At 42.1% G+C, this 17855-nt stretch overlaps 1 protein-coding gene across 3 annotated transcripts; it reads left to right on the top strand.

Annotated features, from left to right (window-relative positions):
- Window positions 1-1037: 1037 nt before the first annotated feature.
- Window positions 1038-16493, top strand: LOC129822745 (ubiquitin thioesterase otulin-like). Of its 3 annotated transcripts, none has more exons than XM_055881123.1 (8): window positions 1089-1179; window positions 8651-8901; window positions 9036-9124; window positions 10028-10134; window positions 10244-10387; window positions 10693-10824; window positions 13134-13403; window positions 14005-16493. In XM_055881123.1, exons 2-8 carry the CDS (start codon window positions 8753-8755, stop codon window positions 14266-14268), a joined length of 1155 nt encoding a protein of 384 aa, XP_055737098.1. In that variant the 5' UTR covers window positions 1089-1179; window positions 8651-8752; the 3' UTR covers window positions 14269-16493. The 3 variants fall into 3 exon arrangements, with proteins under 3 accessions (XP_055737099.1, XP_055737098.1, XP_055737097.1); XM_055881122.1 differs by having other exon boundaries at window positions 10220-10387; XM_055881124.1 differs by lacking the exons at window positions 8651-8901; window positions 9036-9124 and having other exon boundaries at window positions 1038-1179; window positions 10220-10387.
- Window positions 16494-17855: the final 1362 nt, after the last annotated feature.

Raw genomic sequence — 17855 nt, 5'->3', positions numbered from 1 at the left:
GATTTACAATTCCGAGTTGGATGAAAGTGCAAAACGTATTTTCCCAGTTGTAGCTCATTTTTCCCCGAGTTCCCAGTTCCGAGTTTACAATTGTTTTTAGCGCTGCACAAATCATGCTTCATTGACAGCATGGCCAATGTTGAATGTTTATCATTTTAAACTAGGAAAAGAGACCCTTAATCTGTCCAATGGCCGATGAGCACAGATACGTTTGATCTATAGTTTCTCATTATTATTTCTCTTCGTATGATAAGGATTAAAAAGGATTGTTGACTTGATTCGTGATGATGACTGCTAGCTAAGATTTTGAAAGTGTGATGTTGATATGATCAGTCCAATCAAAGCTACTGTAGATTTAAAGTGATTTGGGGTAATTTTATCTGTGGCCAATGACCTGGAGCTTTCTTGGATGGGCACTTCTAATGTAACTCTATGGCAGCATCCAAGGGGCTTGAATTTTCAAGCTCTACCCTTAGACTTGGCAGTGACGTAGTGTCCCCATGAGTGACAGAACAGTGAGCCAATCACGGCGCTACGCTCTGTATTTTCTGCTGGCTTGCCCGACCACAGAAAGAACTGAGCTAGGCTGAAACACCTGCATTTTGGAGCTGCCTTACTCAAGAAAACAAAAAAGAGACCATGTTTGTATGCGGCTTTATTAAGTAAATTATATATATATATTTTTACATCGTTTGCAAACTGATATGTGACGTATATTAATGCCAAAATAAAATGCAAAGCAGGCAAAAAATAAAATTATTTATTTGTTAACAATGTTTTGCTAAATGACAGGTCCCACTGAATGCATATACAGTGATTTGCTTCGGGGGCATTTATTTGACTTTGGAACATGTTTTAAAAACCCAAATGTAATAAAAATGTAACTTAAATATGAACAAAAATGAATCACTGTTAATGTTTAGACAATTATTTTTATTACATCATGAATAAATACAGGTTATTGACACTTTCTACTGTTACCTGGGGGGACTTTTATTTCGACAATTTCCTAAATTCCATGAACCGGAAATACTTTATTTTGTGTCGCTGAGGAAACGTTGGTCTTGCGCTATCATACAGGTCCTATGCACACAGCACCACGGCGTTTATCAACTGGTGGCTATATAGCATTTTTGCAAGTGGGACACCTGTGTAAAATATGTTTTGGAAGCGTTAAACGTAAGTAGACATGTCTCGAGTGTACGTCAAGCATGGATATATATATATATACTTAGTATATGTGGCAACTGTGTCTTGACTGCCAGGAATACAATCTGAAACCTGAGCTGTCAGATTTAGAACTCTGATTTGTCTTGAAGCGCATGGTGTTTGTAACAAACTGTTACATTAGCATGCTAGCTTAGCTGTGCTAACTTGTTACAAGGAAGGGAACATGCTAACCTAGCACTTTCAGTTCAATTACATTACACGTCATTGGACGAAGCAGTCTTCTGTAGGGCGGTGTTTTGTTAACAAGAGTCGCCAACGGTCGGTCTGAACATTAACACGCATCGCTTGCGGTACGGGTTTGGAATCATAGGGACTTTATATGCGCGAGAAATCATTAACAAAAAGTGAAATTGATACCTCTTTACGGTTAGGGTTCCCACACGGCCATAAGTCGATGTTATAGCGCTTGTTTACGGAAAACAGACTACCTGTGCTAATTGTGTAAACAAGACAGACGTCACAAACGTGTGTCCACTGAAAATGCTGTCGGCTGGTGAGCCCAGGACCTCCACATCTGTCTTCTTCCCCTGTGGGATCTCTGAGACCAGCCACCTGGACAGCTGATGAAACTGTGGGTTTGGACAACAAAATAATTTCTGCACAAACTGTTAGAAACTGTCTCAGGGAAACTGACTTCAGTGGACATATGCTCACCTTCGATGGTCACTGTCACTGGAGATGTGTGCGCTTCGTTGATGAATCCCGTGTTTCAACTGTACCGGGTAGATGGCGTTGTATGGGTGAGCGGTTTGCTGATGTCAACGTTGTGAACAGATTTCCACATGGTGGGGTTACGGTATGGGCAGGCATAAGTTACGACAACCAACACAATTGCATTTTATCAATGGCAATTATTATAATTATATATATATATATATATATATATATATACATATTTAACCCTTTTCTCCCCAATTTCGTGGTATCCAATTGGTAGTTAGTCTTGTCATCGCTGCAACTCCCGTACGGACCCGGGAGAGGCGAAGGTCGAGAGCTGTGCATCCCCTGAAACACAACCCAACCAAGCCGCACTGCTTCTTGACACAATGCCCACTTAACCCGGAAGCCAGCCGAACCAATGTGTCGGAGGAAAAACACTGTACACCTGGCGACTGTGTCAGCGTGCACGATGGGACAAGGATATCCTTATCGGCCAAACGCTCCCTTAGCAAAATTTGTAATGGTGTTTTTTTATTTTTTTTACATTGGACAAAATGGTATATCATACACTGCAGTTGGGGAGAAATGGGGAAAATAATTCTGCTTTGAAAGTTGATAAACTTGTAACCCCACTTGGCCTTTGGAATGTTTTGGTAAAGCTACTGGAGAGCTCTTCTTTGCCTACACCTATTCAGCATCGTTCACACCCTCTTAAGCCTTAGCCCCAACCATCTCTAAGGTAACCAACCAAAGACTAAAAGTGGTGAAAGTAGTAGCCTACATTAAGGCAGAACTCCACGTAAAAATACACTTTGTCTAGTCCTTGGCCTAGATGATCTGACATTGAAAGTGTCCAGATAAAAATATAGTATAATTATTAGATGATGCTTACACAGACACTTGTCAAAATTGATGGGTCATGTGAAAGAAATGCTGTAACCACCCTCCCAGCCATATCTAGCTAAGTGGATGGGTCACTATTGTCTAGACATGTACACATGTTCATGAAAATTCAACAGATGACTGGAATAACCCCCAGACACACCTGGCTAACATTTATGGGTCATGTAATCCTTCTCTTGTGAAGTGGAGTCTTTTGCTTAGACAGGTAGCTAGCTAGCTAAACAATTAACCATAATCCCACCCATAGCTACAGTATAAAATGATTGGCATACAGTAGTTAGCCACCATCCATGAAATGCTGGAGTATGAATCTGCATGTAGCTAAAGCTAACCAACTAGATTCGATGTTAGCTAGCTAACATTAGGCTATAACTAGCAATGCAGATTGCTTTCTGAGATACGAATAATATTACTACACAGATCATACACGTAATGTTAGCTGGCAAGCTAATGTTCGCTATCTAGCGAACAGTATGCTTTATCTTGCAATGAAGATGACTTTCTGACTAAATTAGAAACTTATATGAAAATGTAGGCAGACTCTTACCCATATATGGATGAACGCTTCACGGATGGCATGTCTTTTCCGTTTGGTTTGTAGCTAGCTACAGCTTGTTTGGCCCGTTGTCAAGTCACTCCGGGCAACCGTGTGCAGGAAGTAATGTTAGTCCAACACAACTTTTTTCCCACTGATCTCTGAATCAGCTACCCAACTTTATCAAGAGGAGTTATACATTGCTTATTTGCAATGTGTTTACACAGCAGGAAATGCAGAAGTATATTTTTTAGTTATGAACAGCTTATTAAAAAAAATTGGCACATACAAGCATGAAACCAGTTATGGAATGAAACTCCTGGACAGCAGTTGTGAGTAGCCTGATTTGTCCATTTTACTTTGAACTGTCCTGTTTTTAGGATGTTAACATATCACCACATTTTTGTTGTTGTTGTTGATTGGGCAACATTTAGGTTAGGCTATTTGATCGTAGAAATCTAATGTAATAAGTTTACTTCTCATTACATTGTCATACATTTTATCTCCAGCCTGTAGGCTACAGAAAAGGGCACATACTCTTTCTACCATATGCTATATCTGCTACATGATTTATGTTAGATTTGTTTTTTGGCGGAATATTGGTGGAGTGCTGCAGAGATGGTCTCTCCAACAGCACCATGGTGAGCCACGCTGGGAATTGACAAGATAAATATTTGGCGTCCTTGCCTTTGATAAAGTGAGCACTGCTTATCCCAGGGCGGAATCAGCGCCCACCTAAAAAGGCCAAATACCACTGGTGGGGAGAAATGTCATTGTTTTTGGGAAGAATTATGTGTCATTTTATGTGTTGTTGGAGGTACATCTTGGTCAGTTTAACTCAGAAAATGACGCCCTAATGAGCAGCCTGGCCCTGGTAGAATTGTACCGCAATTGAAAACCGATTCATGTTTAGATGGAGTATTTGGCTGTTTTGGCTTCCAGAGCCAATTCGCTCTTTAAACAGAACATGTAAGGTCCTTGGACTAAGGAGTAACGTTACCCTTCTTTAGTCCAATATTGGGCTCACCTGGCCCTCAAACTATGCTGGATTTTTCCTTCTCCCTACAGTTCTCAGCCATTAGCTTTGCCCACGACTGCCTCATGTGAGCTACAATCCCGACGCTGTGTTTAAACGTCAATCATCGCTTGTTATGGCTTTTGAAACATATGGCACTTTCTTTAATCAGCGAGGAAGAATCCTTCAAATAAAAGATACTTACTGTTGCAGTTTTGCACAGATTCATACAGCTATGGGTGGCTCCAGCCGACGAAACTACAATTCCCGAGTTATGCTTACATACAGGTGCTCGGAACATGCTGATAACTAATTAGCACAGGTGATCGCCTCTTGTTTTCCGTAAACAAGCGCTGTAACATGGAGATATGGCCATGAGGGAACAAAGTTTTTTTTAAATACATTTGCAAACATTTCTAAACTTGTTTTTGCTTTGTCATTTATGGGGTATTGTGTGTAGATTGATGGAAAATAACAATTTCATCCATCTTAGAATAACGCTGTAACATAACGAAATGTTGGAAAAGTTGAGGGGCCTGAAATACTTTCCAAATGTACTGTTAATCCCAGTCATTTGGTTACATACATTTCTTTTAATGTATGTATTAGTCATTTTACAATTGAACATTTTTCAAACTAAGAAAATAAAGAAATGGACATAACTGGTAAAAATAATTGAATAAACCAAAGCTTTATCGCAAGTTTTACACCGTTTGAGCTCTCCAAACAATGTACGTCTCTACTATGAGAATGAGAAGAGAACATGTATGTAATATATTCAATGAATTAACAGAAATTACTGTAAACAAACTGTAGGAAAGGCTCTCATTTTCTTATACTATTTAGGCAGCTGTCCCTTTAATTGTGGGCACCTCTGAGCGCACCTCCAACCCGTTACCTAGCTGCCTTTATCAACGCGGGTGTATTTACATACACTAGCATTGCTTTCAATTGTGTTTAGTTTTACAAAAGCAGTGTTTTTAAACAGACTACAAAGTGTAAATAGGATCATTTTGGTAAAGTCAGTCTCGCCTAAAATGTAGTTTGGAACATCCGTGCGTCACAACAGGTAAATTAAGGTTGGGGTTTGATTTGAAGATGTCCATATGCCCACGTACATGGGGTGAACAACTGCGGTGATTGCTCTCTATCCAATAGCGTAGACAGCGGGACAGACCTGCCCAGCAGCTCCGACTTTGTTTACATAAGACAACACGTTGCGTATTTTTTTACTTGGATAAATACTCCACCAAACACCTTAGTTAGATCAAAACATCCTCAGCAAAAACGTAAACTCGAGAAATCTGTAATTATCTTAGACGAATTCCTGTGATTTTGAGGAAGTGAAAGTGTCTCATGGGGGACAAACCTCATTAACCAAACGCAGAATCGGTCAGGAAACACACGTCCAAGACTGAAATCTCGTGTTTCTAATCAGCATCAGAAAAACACGTGTGCCAATCGGACTGTTTTTGTTCAGCCCAATACAATTGAAAGCAACGCTAGTGTATGTAAATACACCGGCGTTGCTAAAAGCAGCTACCCGTTACGTACCTGAGTACCTTTGAACTAAAAGACAGTTACAAACCATCCATGCTCTTAAAACTCTCCAGAATTGATCCCTTTTATTTTCTTAATCCAATATCCCACGTGAGTAACCTGCAGTATTGTTTACATTTTCCTTTAATTTGTCATTCCGTGTGCATTTAAAGACACTTTTGTGATTTGCGTTAGAAGGTATGGATAGTAATGTTGGATATGTATCGAAATGATCTCATTTTACATTTTATGATTAATCTATTTTGTAAATGCATTTGGGAATTATGGGTTAAGAATTATGTAATGGAAATAATGGATTTGATTCTAATTATGGTTTGGCTACTGGCTCTGAGATTGTTGAAATATGAATGACAAGGAATATTGGTATTATGCTTATGATATACAATATGAAGATGCAAATGTTTTTTCAGATTTTTTTTATTTTTTTTAAACGCACACACATGGAATTGTTTGGGGAGAACAAATGGGAGCTAAACCAGATCCTCAAGTCTCTCCTATCCTTGTCTTACCGGGACACCTACATCTTGTATCACCTTCTTCCTCACCCAGTGCATTCTAAAATAGGCTACCTGCCGTAACACTAACATTCTAAAATGACTGTGGAAATGCGGGTATTAACGGTAACTTTAATGCTGAGTAGGTCAATATATTTAACTGCGAATGTATAAACATTGTCAAAGGGCACACAATTGACACATTAGCTGGTTTCCATCCAATTGGTGACGGATTTTCATCTGAATATTATAAAATGTGCACATTTTCCAATCAGTGGTGTTTGTTGAGAATAAAAATCAGTGCGTGATGGTTTTGTCACAAACTGTTGCGTTAAAAAGCAAATGTGCCTACTGTTGTCTTGGCATGTACACTATAGCCAACAATTCGGAGATACAATGCGGGTAGGCTAGTCTACGTGATGAGATTATGGGTAAAGGAGAATATTTGTCAAATGGCAGTCAAGCATCGATTATGTCACCAGAATAAAACCCTCGATAGTTATTGGAAAGGAACATCAAACTGATCACTATGCACTTCCGCCACCCTGTGAAGTTCATCACGTTTTTTCATCTGTAGCCTAATAAACTACATGGTTTCCCGAGTCATAGTGGGGGGACAATCGGCGTCCACTGTAATTCGATATGATCAATATTTGCTCATAAAGGCGTTTCCACTGCCATTTCTCACATAATGAATTTAACCAACACTGAGATCGCACCATATCGAACAAATTCTGTCTGCATTTATACAATTGTACTGAAACGTCCCGTTTCCATCACAGCTTTTGTAACTTTTATTTTTTAGATACGGTATGACTTTACTCGCATACACTGGTAGATCGAAACGTGGTTATTGAATCAATGAATGCGCGAATTGGCGGGAGTCGATGCGCATTCGTGGGGAGAGCCGTGCCTAGTGAGTCTCTGCCATACAGCTCAGTACCGGAAAGGAAGTGGCGACGCAAGAGTGAGGAATTTGTTTGACTTCATGAGTGTCGAATTTGGTCAACAAAAAATGTAATTGCTACTGTGAGGCTTATTTTATCGAAAATACGTTTGGTAGTGGTTAGGTTGTTACAAATGCACTGATTTATAAGTGGACGCACGTGGCATTTTGGCAACGTTGAAAACATCTCATTTATATCGGGAGTTGTGCATGTTGTCATAGAGAGGACTAATCATGGGTATAGCCCGTTTTAACATGGACAGTGCCATTGACTGCTTCCACCATTTTAAAGTAGCCAACAGGGTGGGGATGCCTATGAGTTAGGAGCAATCGGCCAATGAAGAAGGAAAATATACTACTTTAAAAATTCTGATTGCCTCATTGGCGCTTCCCATTCTGTCAGGTGCTATAATGGTACAGATGCAAAGATGAGCCCTCTATCTCTATGGCCTGTTGTTCAAACACGCATCTGCCTTCACATTGGCTAGAATGGTCCCACCTGATCTCGCCGCCTTCCATCTTCGAGGACATGTTTTTCCATTGTTAGAGTGGTCAATCGAGTATCTTGTTAATATAATAGTCTTTGTCAATTACTAACAAGTACAGTTCACTACAACAAAGCATTTTTTGTTGTTGTCTCATTTGCCACCATTAGGGGGCATCCAAAGACCGTAAAAGTAATATCTGAGGTGTTGAAAAAAAAACACTAATTTCAACATAGAGATGAGATGCTATGATGTAATGTGAAAGGACATTGTCCTACATTTCTTAAAAGTGAAGCAAAAAATAAATAGTCCTCCAACTGACGTTTCCTATATGACCGTGTAATCATGGCCGTCAATGCCATGACTATTTTAATAGTGAACTGAGTCTGAGCGAAAGGAATTATTTATTCTGTCTGAGTGGCCTCTTGAGGTATAGCAATGCAGCATAGAGCATGTTTACAATCTCACATTACTGTTCTCCCGGAAAAGCCTTTTGAAATCTCTCTTTGGCTTCTCACCATTATCATGATTATAATTTGATCTATGTTCCATAATGTTTTCTCCTGTGAACATACTTTAACCTACCTCCTTGAGGAATCGTGTGTCTTCTAGAGTTGAACATTAGAACACTACTTACATTATGGCTTGCCTGAGGCCAGACTGTACAAGAGGAATGTGGTGTAACAACATAAAACCACGACAGAAGAGGTTATTTTCATAAATATCTTATCATGAAGTTTACAGTGGGATCCCTGCCTGTATAACGTGACGCGCAAAAACATGCACTTCATACAATGGCTTTATCCACTCTTTTCTCTCCAGTCAGAACTCCTATGAGGACGATAAAGGAGATATCCAATGTGGATTGACTGAAGTCCCATCTTTGGAAGGACTCTTAGAGGAAGAACTGCCAGGAACCGAAGGATGAAAAGGAAAAGGAGAAAGAAGAATGCTGCTGTAACAGAGGCCATGGGAGGGGAGGAGGACCCAAAAGATGAGGCCCACCAGGGGCCTAGCACCTTAGCTGATGCGAGGGAGGAATATGGTTCAGCTGTGGAGGATCTGGGAGTTAGGTTTGTCAAAGTCCCGCTTTGTATTACCTCACAGCTGACCGCAGATCTGTGTCGATGTCACATAATAGAGCCAAAATGGGTCTCTCTTATTTAATTGTTAGTAATTACATTATTGTTAACTATCTTCCACTTAGTGAGGAGGAAGACCTGTATCGAGGAGCTGAAGAGCTCCCCCAAGGGCCAGTCAAACGTGCAGGACCGGACGCACTGTTTGAAGTCACACGTCAGTCACTTTCAGATCATTTCATTTTTCCCAGAATTGTTTTCCAGAAGTGTCTCCTTAAAGGGGCAATCTGCAGTTGTCAGATCAATTGTTTTACATATAAATGAATGATATGATCCCATAGCTTTTGAATAATGTTACGATCACACCCCATCAGAACCCAGGGAATATAAACTTGTTTTATTTCAATGTTAGTAAACATTGTAAATGTAAAACAAAAAATGTATATCCTCAACATGGTTAAAATTATATCATTGATGATCAGTCCTTGCATCCATAGCGCTCTCTATGAATTTGATTGTGGTTACATTTCTCCAGGTAACCTTGACAATTTGCTTAAAACGAGTGGCCTCCTGGATCTTTAATTTAAAGCACTTGCTCCCTTCGGTCTCAACGTAGAGGTTGACCTGAAGCCATTCATGTGATTGTGATTTTGCTATTCATTGTAAATCATGTTTTGTAGGCCTATGTAGCCCATTGTATCTATGATCGCATGTTATCTATTCATGTTTTTATATATATATCTATATATATATATATATATATATATATATATATATATATCTATATATATATATATATATATATATATACCACAGCTGCCATGATTACATATACCTGTGTGTCCTTCCAAACTATATAAACTAGTAACCCGTAGTGTTTGTCATTATACCCTGATGAAGATTGCTTGGCTTTCTAAATGTCGGTTGTACAATTATTGCATCTGAGCTCCTATCATTTTTCATACATTTCTCCAGACCCATCTGTCAGCTTTTTACCAAAAAAAGAGGCGGTGTGCCCTCTTATTGTTTCAACTGTGGATTGGCCCTTTAATGGTACACGCCAAAATATTTGAGAAACAATTCTAGTTTGCACCTTCTCACTTTCTTCTCCATATCTCAGTTCCAAAGGTTGAGGACAGATGCAGTCTGGAGCCGATGCTGGATATTCTGTCCTACAGTGAGAGTGAGTGGAAGGGAAACACTACCAAAAGTACCCTTATTATAAAGGTCAGTTGATTTGACAGTTATTATGATCTTATATTTCCAAATAAATATTTCGGACATTCTTCTAAATCGTTCATGATTCACCTAGATCCCTCTTCCTGTCTGGTCCCAGGGTTACACTAAGCTGTCTCAGAGGTTTGAGAGCCTGAGACGGGTGAGAGGCGATAACTACTGTGCACTCCGAGCCACTCTGTTCCAGGTGCTCTCCACCAGCACCCAGCCGCCTGTCTGGCTGCAGGTCGAACACATCTCCACGGTACGCCATGCTTGTGTAACTGATGCTGACTACACTGTGACACTTTTATATAAGTCACTAGCCCTCGTACTGTCTGTACATTCAGTGGAAGTGCAAGTATACAGTTGAGTGGACATTAGCTGATGGTCAGTGTGGCTTGCCTTTAGTTTATTGTATTAATCTTGGGTCATATTCATTAGTGCACACCGTAGCAAAAGATTTTGCAACAGAACTAAAATTAGCACATTTTGGGGTTTTAGGTTGTCCTTCCCTGTGTCTGTTTTCTTCTGTTTGGTGCATAATGAATATGACCCTGTTCTCCACAGTGGGCGGAGGAGCTGGAGGCACGTGAGGGGCTGATTGGCCAGTGGATGTTCCCCTCGGAGTGCAGACAGGGGGGTGGGAGCGAAGACGCCGTCCAACAGCTCAAACGCTACATGGAACTCCTCCAGAACAGGGTACCGCCCATGTCTTCCTTCCACAGCCATACAGTTGAAGTCAGAAGTTTACATACACTTAGGTTGAAGTAATTATAAAACTCATTTTTCAACCACTCCACAAATGTCTTGTTAACAAACTATAGTTTTGGCAAGTCGGTTAGGACATCTACTTCGTGCATGACACAAGTAATTTTTCCAACAATTGTTTACAGACAGATTATTTCACTTATAATTCACTGTATCACAATTACAGTGGGTCAGAAGTTTACATACACTAAGTTGACTGTGCCTTTAAACAGCTTGGAAAATTCCAGAAAATTATGTAATGGCTTTTGAGTCAGCTTTTTGAGTCAATTGGAGGTGTACCTGTGGATGTATTTCAAGGCCTACCTTCAAACTCAGTGCCTATTTGTTTGACATCATGGGAAAATCAAAAGAAATCAGCCAAGACCTCAGGGGGGAAAAATGTGGACCTCCACAAGTCTGGTTCATCCTCGGGGGCATTTTCCAAACACCTGAAAGTACTGCGTTCATCTGTACAAACAATAGTATGCAAGTATAAACACCATGGGACCACGGAGCCGTCATACCGCTCAGGAAGAAGACGCGTTCTGTCTCCTAGAGATGGTCGTACTTTGGTGCGAAAAGTGCAAATCAATCCCAGAACAACAGCCAATGGCCTTGTGAAGATGTTGGAGGAAACAGGCACAAAGTATCTATATCCACAGTAAAACATTTAAGTCCTATGAGTCCTATATCGACATAACCTGAAAGGCCGCTCAGCAAGGAAGAAGCCACTGCTCCAACACCGCCATAAAAGAGCCAGACTACGGTTTGCAACTGCACATGGGGACAAAGATCGTATTTTTTGGAGAAATGCCCTCTGGTCTGATGAAACAAAAATAGAACTGTTTGGCTATAATGACCATCGTTATGTTTGGAGGAAAAAGTGGGAGGCTTGCAAGTCGAAGAACACCATCCTAACCGTGAAGCACGGGGGCGGCAGCATCATGTTGTGGGGGTGCTTTGCTGGAAGAGGGACTAGTGCACTTCACAAAATAGAACGCATCATGAGGAAAGGAAAATGATGTGGATATATTGAAGCAACATCTCAAGACCTCAGTCAGGAAGTTAAAGCATAGTCGCAAATGGGTCTTCCAAATGGACAATGACCCCAAGCATACTTCCAAAGTTGTGGCAAAATGGCTTAAGGACAACAAGGTCAAGGTATTGGAGTGGCCATCACAAAGCCCTGACCTCAATACTATAGAAAATGTGTAGCCAGAACTGAAAAAGTGTGTGTGAGGAAGGAGGCCTACAAACCTGACTGTTACACCAGCTCTGTCAGGAGGAATGGGCCAAAATGCACCCAACTTATTGTGGGAAGCTTGTGGAAAGGCTACCTGAAACGTTTGACCGAAGTTAAACAATTTATAGCCAATGCTACCAAATACTAATTGAGTGTATGTAATCTTCTGACCCACTGGGAATGTGATTAAAGCTGAAAAGCTGAAATAAATAATTCTCTACTATTATTCTGACATTTCACATTCTTAAAATAAAGTGGTGATCCTAACTGACCTAAGACAGGGAATTATTACTAGGATTAAATGTCAGGAATTGTGAAACTGAGTTTAAATGTATTTGGCTAAGGTGTATGTAAACTTCTGACTTCAACTGTATGTACTGTGCTCTCTAGTTTAAACACTGATGTCCTTTTTACTGTCAATGGAGATGTTGCTGATTCCCAATCCTTATGGTTGTAATTATGGCCATATAGAAGAGGGTTTTAATGGCAGTTTCAGGATAGTTTGGTATACTGCAACAACTGTACCCTTCCTTGTGGATTGCTGTGTCTTATAGAACCAGTCTGATTGGAAACAGGAGACAGGATAGATGGACCCTCAGTCTTCAGGAAACAGTTTAATACATATGTGTGACGTAGACTTGAGACCTCTGCCAAAAGTTACAGGCTGGCATCTAACAGCCTCTTCCAGTTCTTGAAGAATTCTGTTCATTACACTCAACAATTCAAAGACTCCTCCTGTCGTTAAATGGTTGGTAGCTGTACCCTAGCATCGCTAACTAAGGGGAAAATGGTGCACACTGTCACCTGTGTATTATGGTGAAACCTGACAGTGAAGTCATGAATTGCAGTTGCGGAAAGAGCAAAATTTGAATATTCAATATGGTTTACACTAAATGATGACAGTAAGTGTGTGTGTGAATTGCAGTCAAGAAACGGGCAATAATTCAATATACATGCTGTGTATTATTTCCAGCCATGGTAATGTTGACACTGTGGCATGTCTGTGTGTTGTGCCCAGTGGCAGGCGGCGGTGGGCTGCTCCAGCATGGAGGAGAGACGGCGGTTGTGTGAGAGTGTGTTCCAGGGAGGGGAGGAGGAGCTGGGGCTGCTGGAGGCCCTGAAGCTCCTCATGCTGGTCCGGGCGTCGGAGCTCCATACCACCATGCAAGAGGGAGGGGACGTGCCCGTCTTTTGCTGGCTGCTCTATGCACGCGACTCTTCCGACTGCCCACGCACATTCCTCTTCAACCACCTGAGTCGAGTGGGTTTCAGCGGGGGTCTAGAGCAGGTGAGTACTGAAGTTGTCCCGAGATGCAGATTTTTGGGTCAGTTTAGCATTTTCCCCACTACTGGTTAGGATTGGGAAAGAGATAATCCTGGATCTTTTACCTAGGGGAAACTTCACCCCAGAGCTGTGACTGTACGACTATAGAATACACATTCATGGTTCCCTGTTCAATTAAATGGTGGTAAATCACAAACCGGAGGATACAGTAGGATGGGAGTGCAGCTTTCCCACAAACCAAAGCCTAACATGCATACAGTTGCACCGCACCATCTGTTCTGTTGGCACATAACAGCTGTCTAGTCTAACCCTCCGGGTCTGTCTGAATTGTTCAGAGACCTTCTTGGGAAGGTCTTAAGCCAGAGCACAACATTTTCAATTTTGGTTTGAAGGTTATTATCATCAATGACAGTGCGGTGTCTCGGGGAAGAATGTATTACACAACCGTACTTTTTAGAGGTTTCTACTGATTTAAAGCTCATTTTCAAAGTGGAAACTGAACAACGTAAACACTTCAATTAAATATTAATGCCCAGTTTTTAAATACAGTGTGTAATAATTATGTTTTTAAAGCATCAACTCCGTATCTCGTTGGTTCCTTCAGGTGGAGATGTTTCTGCTGGGATATGCCTTGCAGTGCACCATCCAGGTCTACAGGCTGTACATGACAGACACCGAGGAGTTTGTCACCTATTATCCCGATGACCATAAAGAAGACTGGCCCTGTGTGTGTCTGGTCACAGAGGATGACCGCCACTACAACGTCCCAGTGGGCCAGCACAATGAACTCCAAGTCCCAGAGTACGTCCCTCCAGACTGTTTGGAATCTAAGTCCCAGAAGACCTCACGGCAGGCTGATTGCCACTGAAGAAAAAGCTCATGGCATGCACACAGGGCCATCATGTCAGAAGGCTCCTCAGGTTGACTGGAAGAAGACTCCTGCTTATTGACAGTTTACACTTAGTTAAAAATAGCTTTTGGAGTATGACTAGGGCAGAACGACAGATTTTTACCTTGTCAGCACAGGGATTCAATCTAGCAACCTTTCGGTTACTGGCCCAACGCTCTAACCACTAGACTACCTGCCGCCCCAATGTGGCTTGCTTGCGTTGAATCCCGTCCCACAACTGATGAATAAATATATCAGATCACAGGCTTTGCACAATACCATCACGATGCATTTTAATATCAGGTGTAAATGGTGTTTGTCAGATGTCCACTTGCATGAGAGATGGACACTTAACCATCCTGCAAAAGGTGACCAGAGCAAACTACAGTAAGCAGAGGTTGAAACCTCACAGCACGTCATTTAAAATAGAACAGATGACTACTACTTCATGTTAAAGGTTTAACTTTAACATTGTTTGACAATGAAACCATTTTGATACCAGTATTTGCTATGTGACATTTTTTTAAAACGTAAAACATGATATACACTTGCATTTTGAGACAATCGTAAAGTTAGCACGAGCAATAACGTATTTGAAGATGGGCTTAAACTAGAATACAGTCGAGAGGAGATTGACACAGGGACAAATGATCAAACAAAGGCATGCCTGGTGTCTGCTTTTGCCATTATGCTCTTGACTGAAGGTGTGATCTTTTTTTGATATGTAACATGTTGCCTTTAACCAAGGTGCTCTAGGAGAAAAACATTGTGCCCGTGTTGTTGCAACATCCAGATACTGGCAACTGTTTCCAGGTTCATTGTCAAACCACCACTTAGTTGGGTTCCAGATATGGAGCCTGGCTTGGTCCTCCATGTCGCCTTAAGTCATTTATGCACAATAGGGGTGAAGATTGGCAATTGCTGCCTAGAGACCATTTAGCAAGGAAAGATAAAGGTAACAATGATTATACCACTTGGGTAAATGCTTTTCTACAGTGTTCAATTTGTGCAGATTAAATAAAATAAAAATATTCAATTGTATATTCAGTTTCAATTTCAGTTTCAATTGTCTTCTATTATTTTGATATATTTATGTGCCAAATAAGATGCCTTTACATGAAGAAAATAGCTATACTTGTCAAAATAAAATGAAAGTGCAGATTCCCAGTCTGCATTAAAAGTGGACAAGCATAATCATGTAAACAGTCACGATACCAAAATTTTGACTTCAATACCACCAAAAAAAGCAGCTCGGTTTTTTTTTATAGAAAAACATTTGATGTTCTGAAACACACCAGGAGACCACATTTTTAGGTCTGGGAAAAATGTAAGAACTGTAGATTTGAGTAGTTTAATACCTTGTAATTCAAATGCATATAAACCTAGCCGTTTTTTTAAATTAGCAGTGTTTTCTGTAACGCACGTGTTGGAATTTGCTAAACAAATGTCCGCTGGCTTGATGCCAAACATGATTCTGCCAGGTAGGCATAGGCTAATTTGTACCTAACTTTTGATTGTACTTATTGCCTACATGTAGATTCAATCCAATCAAAAGTTAACTAGTGTTGTCAGTGGAACTGCAGTTGGAGCGTCAAATCGTTGAGCAGCTGCTCTTGTAATCATTGTTACAAGCCACACTTGCCCCCACTGGCGTTACGAGTTCAGATCGAGAAATTGTAGGCTACATGGAAATAATTACGCTCAAAATTAAATTCATAAAATAATGAAGATTTATTTAATCCTAATTGTGGTGTAGATTACATTTCACATTCCAGTATTTTAATTTGTAAACAAGGCTGCATGGGATTGACTCCATGCAGCCAATGGCAATGTCTGCTTTAGGTACAGTATTGTAGCGACCCGCACAGACAGCTGTGTGTTATGTGTTAGGCTAGTAGGTGGTTGTGTTCGCGGGGTCCGACATGTCAGTCAACCTGCTATCTGCCAATCACGGGAATGCCTGGAATGTTCTGATGCCGGGCATCCTGGTGGTTGGCGGAGTGGCGTGGAGGGGGGTTGGGCAGGGGGATGGAGCATTGGAAGTTAAGACCAGGTTTTGCCTTTGTTCTCTCTCTTACGTCTGGGCTTCACAAGAGAAGGTCACGATTGGCTTGTGGGCTATCTTTCATTTATTTGGCGTGGGCTACGGCCAAACAGTAGCCTGTGTAAAGTTGGTTTAATAAACCGTCCATTCGTAAACTCAATCCTCTGTCTGGACAGTTGTTCTTTTATGATCTAGTCAGGTCATTACATTGGTGTCAGAAGTAAAAACGTTGATAAAAGTTAGCCAGCTAGCTAGCTGACTTCTGTGGCTAGCTACCGTAGGTGAGAACGGGGGTTGAAAATGCTTCGAGGGAATCCGAAAGTGAAGGTGGAGGTAGGGGACGATTATGGCCAAGGAGATACGTGTGAATGGACGTCGGAGGTTTTGGCTGAGGAGATCGCCAGGGCGTCGGAGCGCAGAGGCCGCTTGAGGGAGGACGCTAGAGTGATGGCGGCTGAAGCGGGCATGAGCGCCTCGTCGACTGTGTTTCGCGCGGATTCTGGTGGGCGGGCCGAAGTGGTGACGTCGACGCGGCGGGACGAGGAATCTGGGGCTCAGGATGTAAACAAACATGGCGGCGCCCAGTTCCCGGCTGCGTCCGTATCTGTTAAGACCCCGAAGTATTCCGGTAAGGCGGATTGGGAAGCTTTTCATGCTCAGTTTGAACTGTTAGCTCATTTTAGGGGGTGGTCGGATGAAGAAAGGGCACTGCAGTTGGCTTTATGCCTCACGGATGAAGCTCTGTCCTGTTTGATATTGATTAGCCCCGAGGACAGACATGATTATGGCGCTTTAGTGGGAGCACTGAGGAGGCGCTATGGACAGTGTGTACAGCCCGGGCTACTGCGCTCCGAACTGAGTAATAGACGCAGGCAGCCAGGAGAGCCTCTACGGGTGTTAGCTAATGACATTGAGAGCCTCTCTCGGCGAGCATATGCTCACATGCCCCCCTCCGTGCAGAGCGAGCTAGCACGGGACCAGTTCATACAGGCGCTCTCTCCTACGGAGCTGCGCATACAGACCCAGCTGGCTCATCCTGAGTCATTGCAGATAGCCTTGGAGATGGCTTTGGAGAGGGAGCTGGTGTGGGCTGGGACTTCAGCTGGGGCTTTGGTGGGGGTGCAGGGAGACACACCCTCTGTGCGAGCTGGGGGGCAGAGCAGCCCGGAGCCGGAAAAGCCTGCATGGGTGGCTGAAATGACAGAACTCATTCGTGCTGTGTCGCTACAGGCGGCACAAAACACACACCCTGGTCCCAGGGTCTGCTGGGGTTGTGGCCAGCCAGGCCATCTGCGCCGAAATTGCCCCATGTCCCCCAGAGCTCAGGGAAACGGCTCGGGGTCCGCATAGACCGGGTAGTGCGGACCCCTGGCTTTCTATCCCAACCACCATCATCTTCAGGAGGAGCCCACCGGCACAGACGGGGAAGCAAGGCTTCACTTCCCCCAGAAGCAGACGAGAGCAAGCGGATGGAGCCTGTTGTTGTGGTGGGCCGGACCTGTGTTGGGGACTTTTGTCATGT

The sequence above is a fragment of the Salvelinus fontinalis genome, chromosome 25, assembly GCF_029448725.1.
Source record: "Salvelinus fontinalis isolate EN_2023a chromosome 25, ASM2944872v1, whole genome shotgun sequence".
Taxonomy (NCBI): Eukaryota; Metazoa; Chordata; class Actinopteri; order Salmoniformes; family Salmonidae; genus Salvelinus; species Salvelinus fontinalis.
The sequence above is the reverse complement of the archived record's forward strand: the minus strand, read 5'-3'. Positions and strand labels throughout refer to the sequence as shown.

What these genes read in the sequence shown, in the direction of transcription:
- LOC129822745 (XM_055881122.1), top strand. Translation starts at nt 8,753, where the DNA reads ATGAAAAGGAAAAGGAGAAAGAAGAATGCTGCTGTAACAGAGGCCATG. An exon ending in GTGGAGGATCTGGGAGTTAG is followed by an intron (nt 8,902 to 9,035) that starts GTTTGTCAAAGT and finishes TCTTCCACTTAG; the next exon opens with TGAGGAGGAAGACCTGTATC. An exon ending in TGGAACTCCTCCAGAACAGG is followed by an intron (nt 10,825 to 13,133) that starts GTACCGCCCATG and finishes TGTTGTGCCCAG; the next exon opens with TGGCAGGCGGCGGTGGGCTG.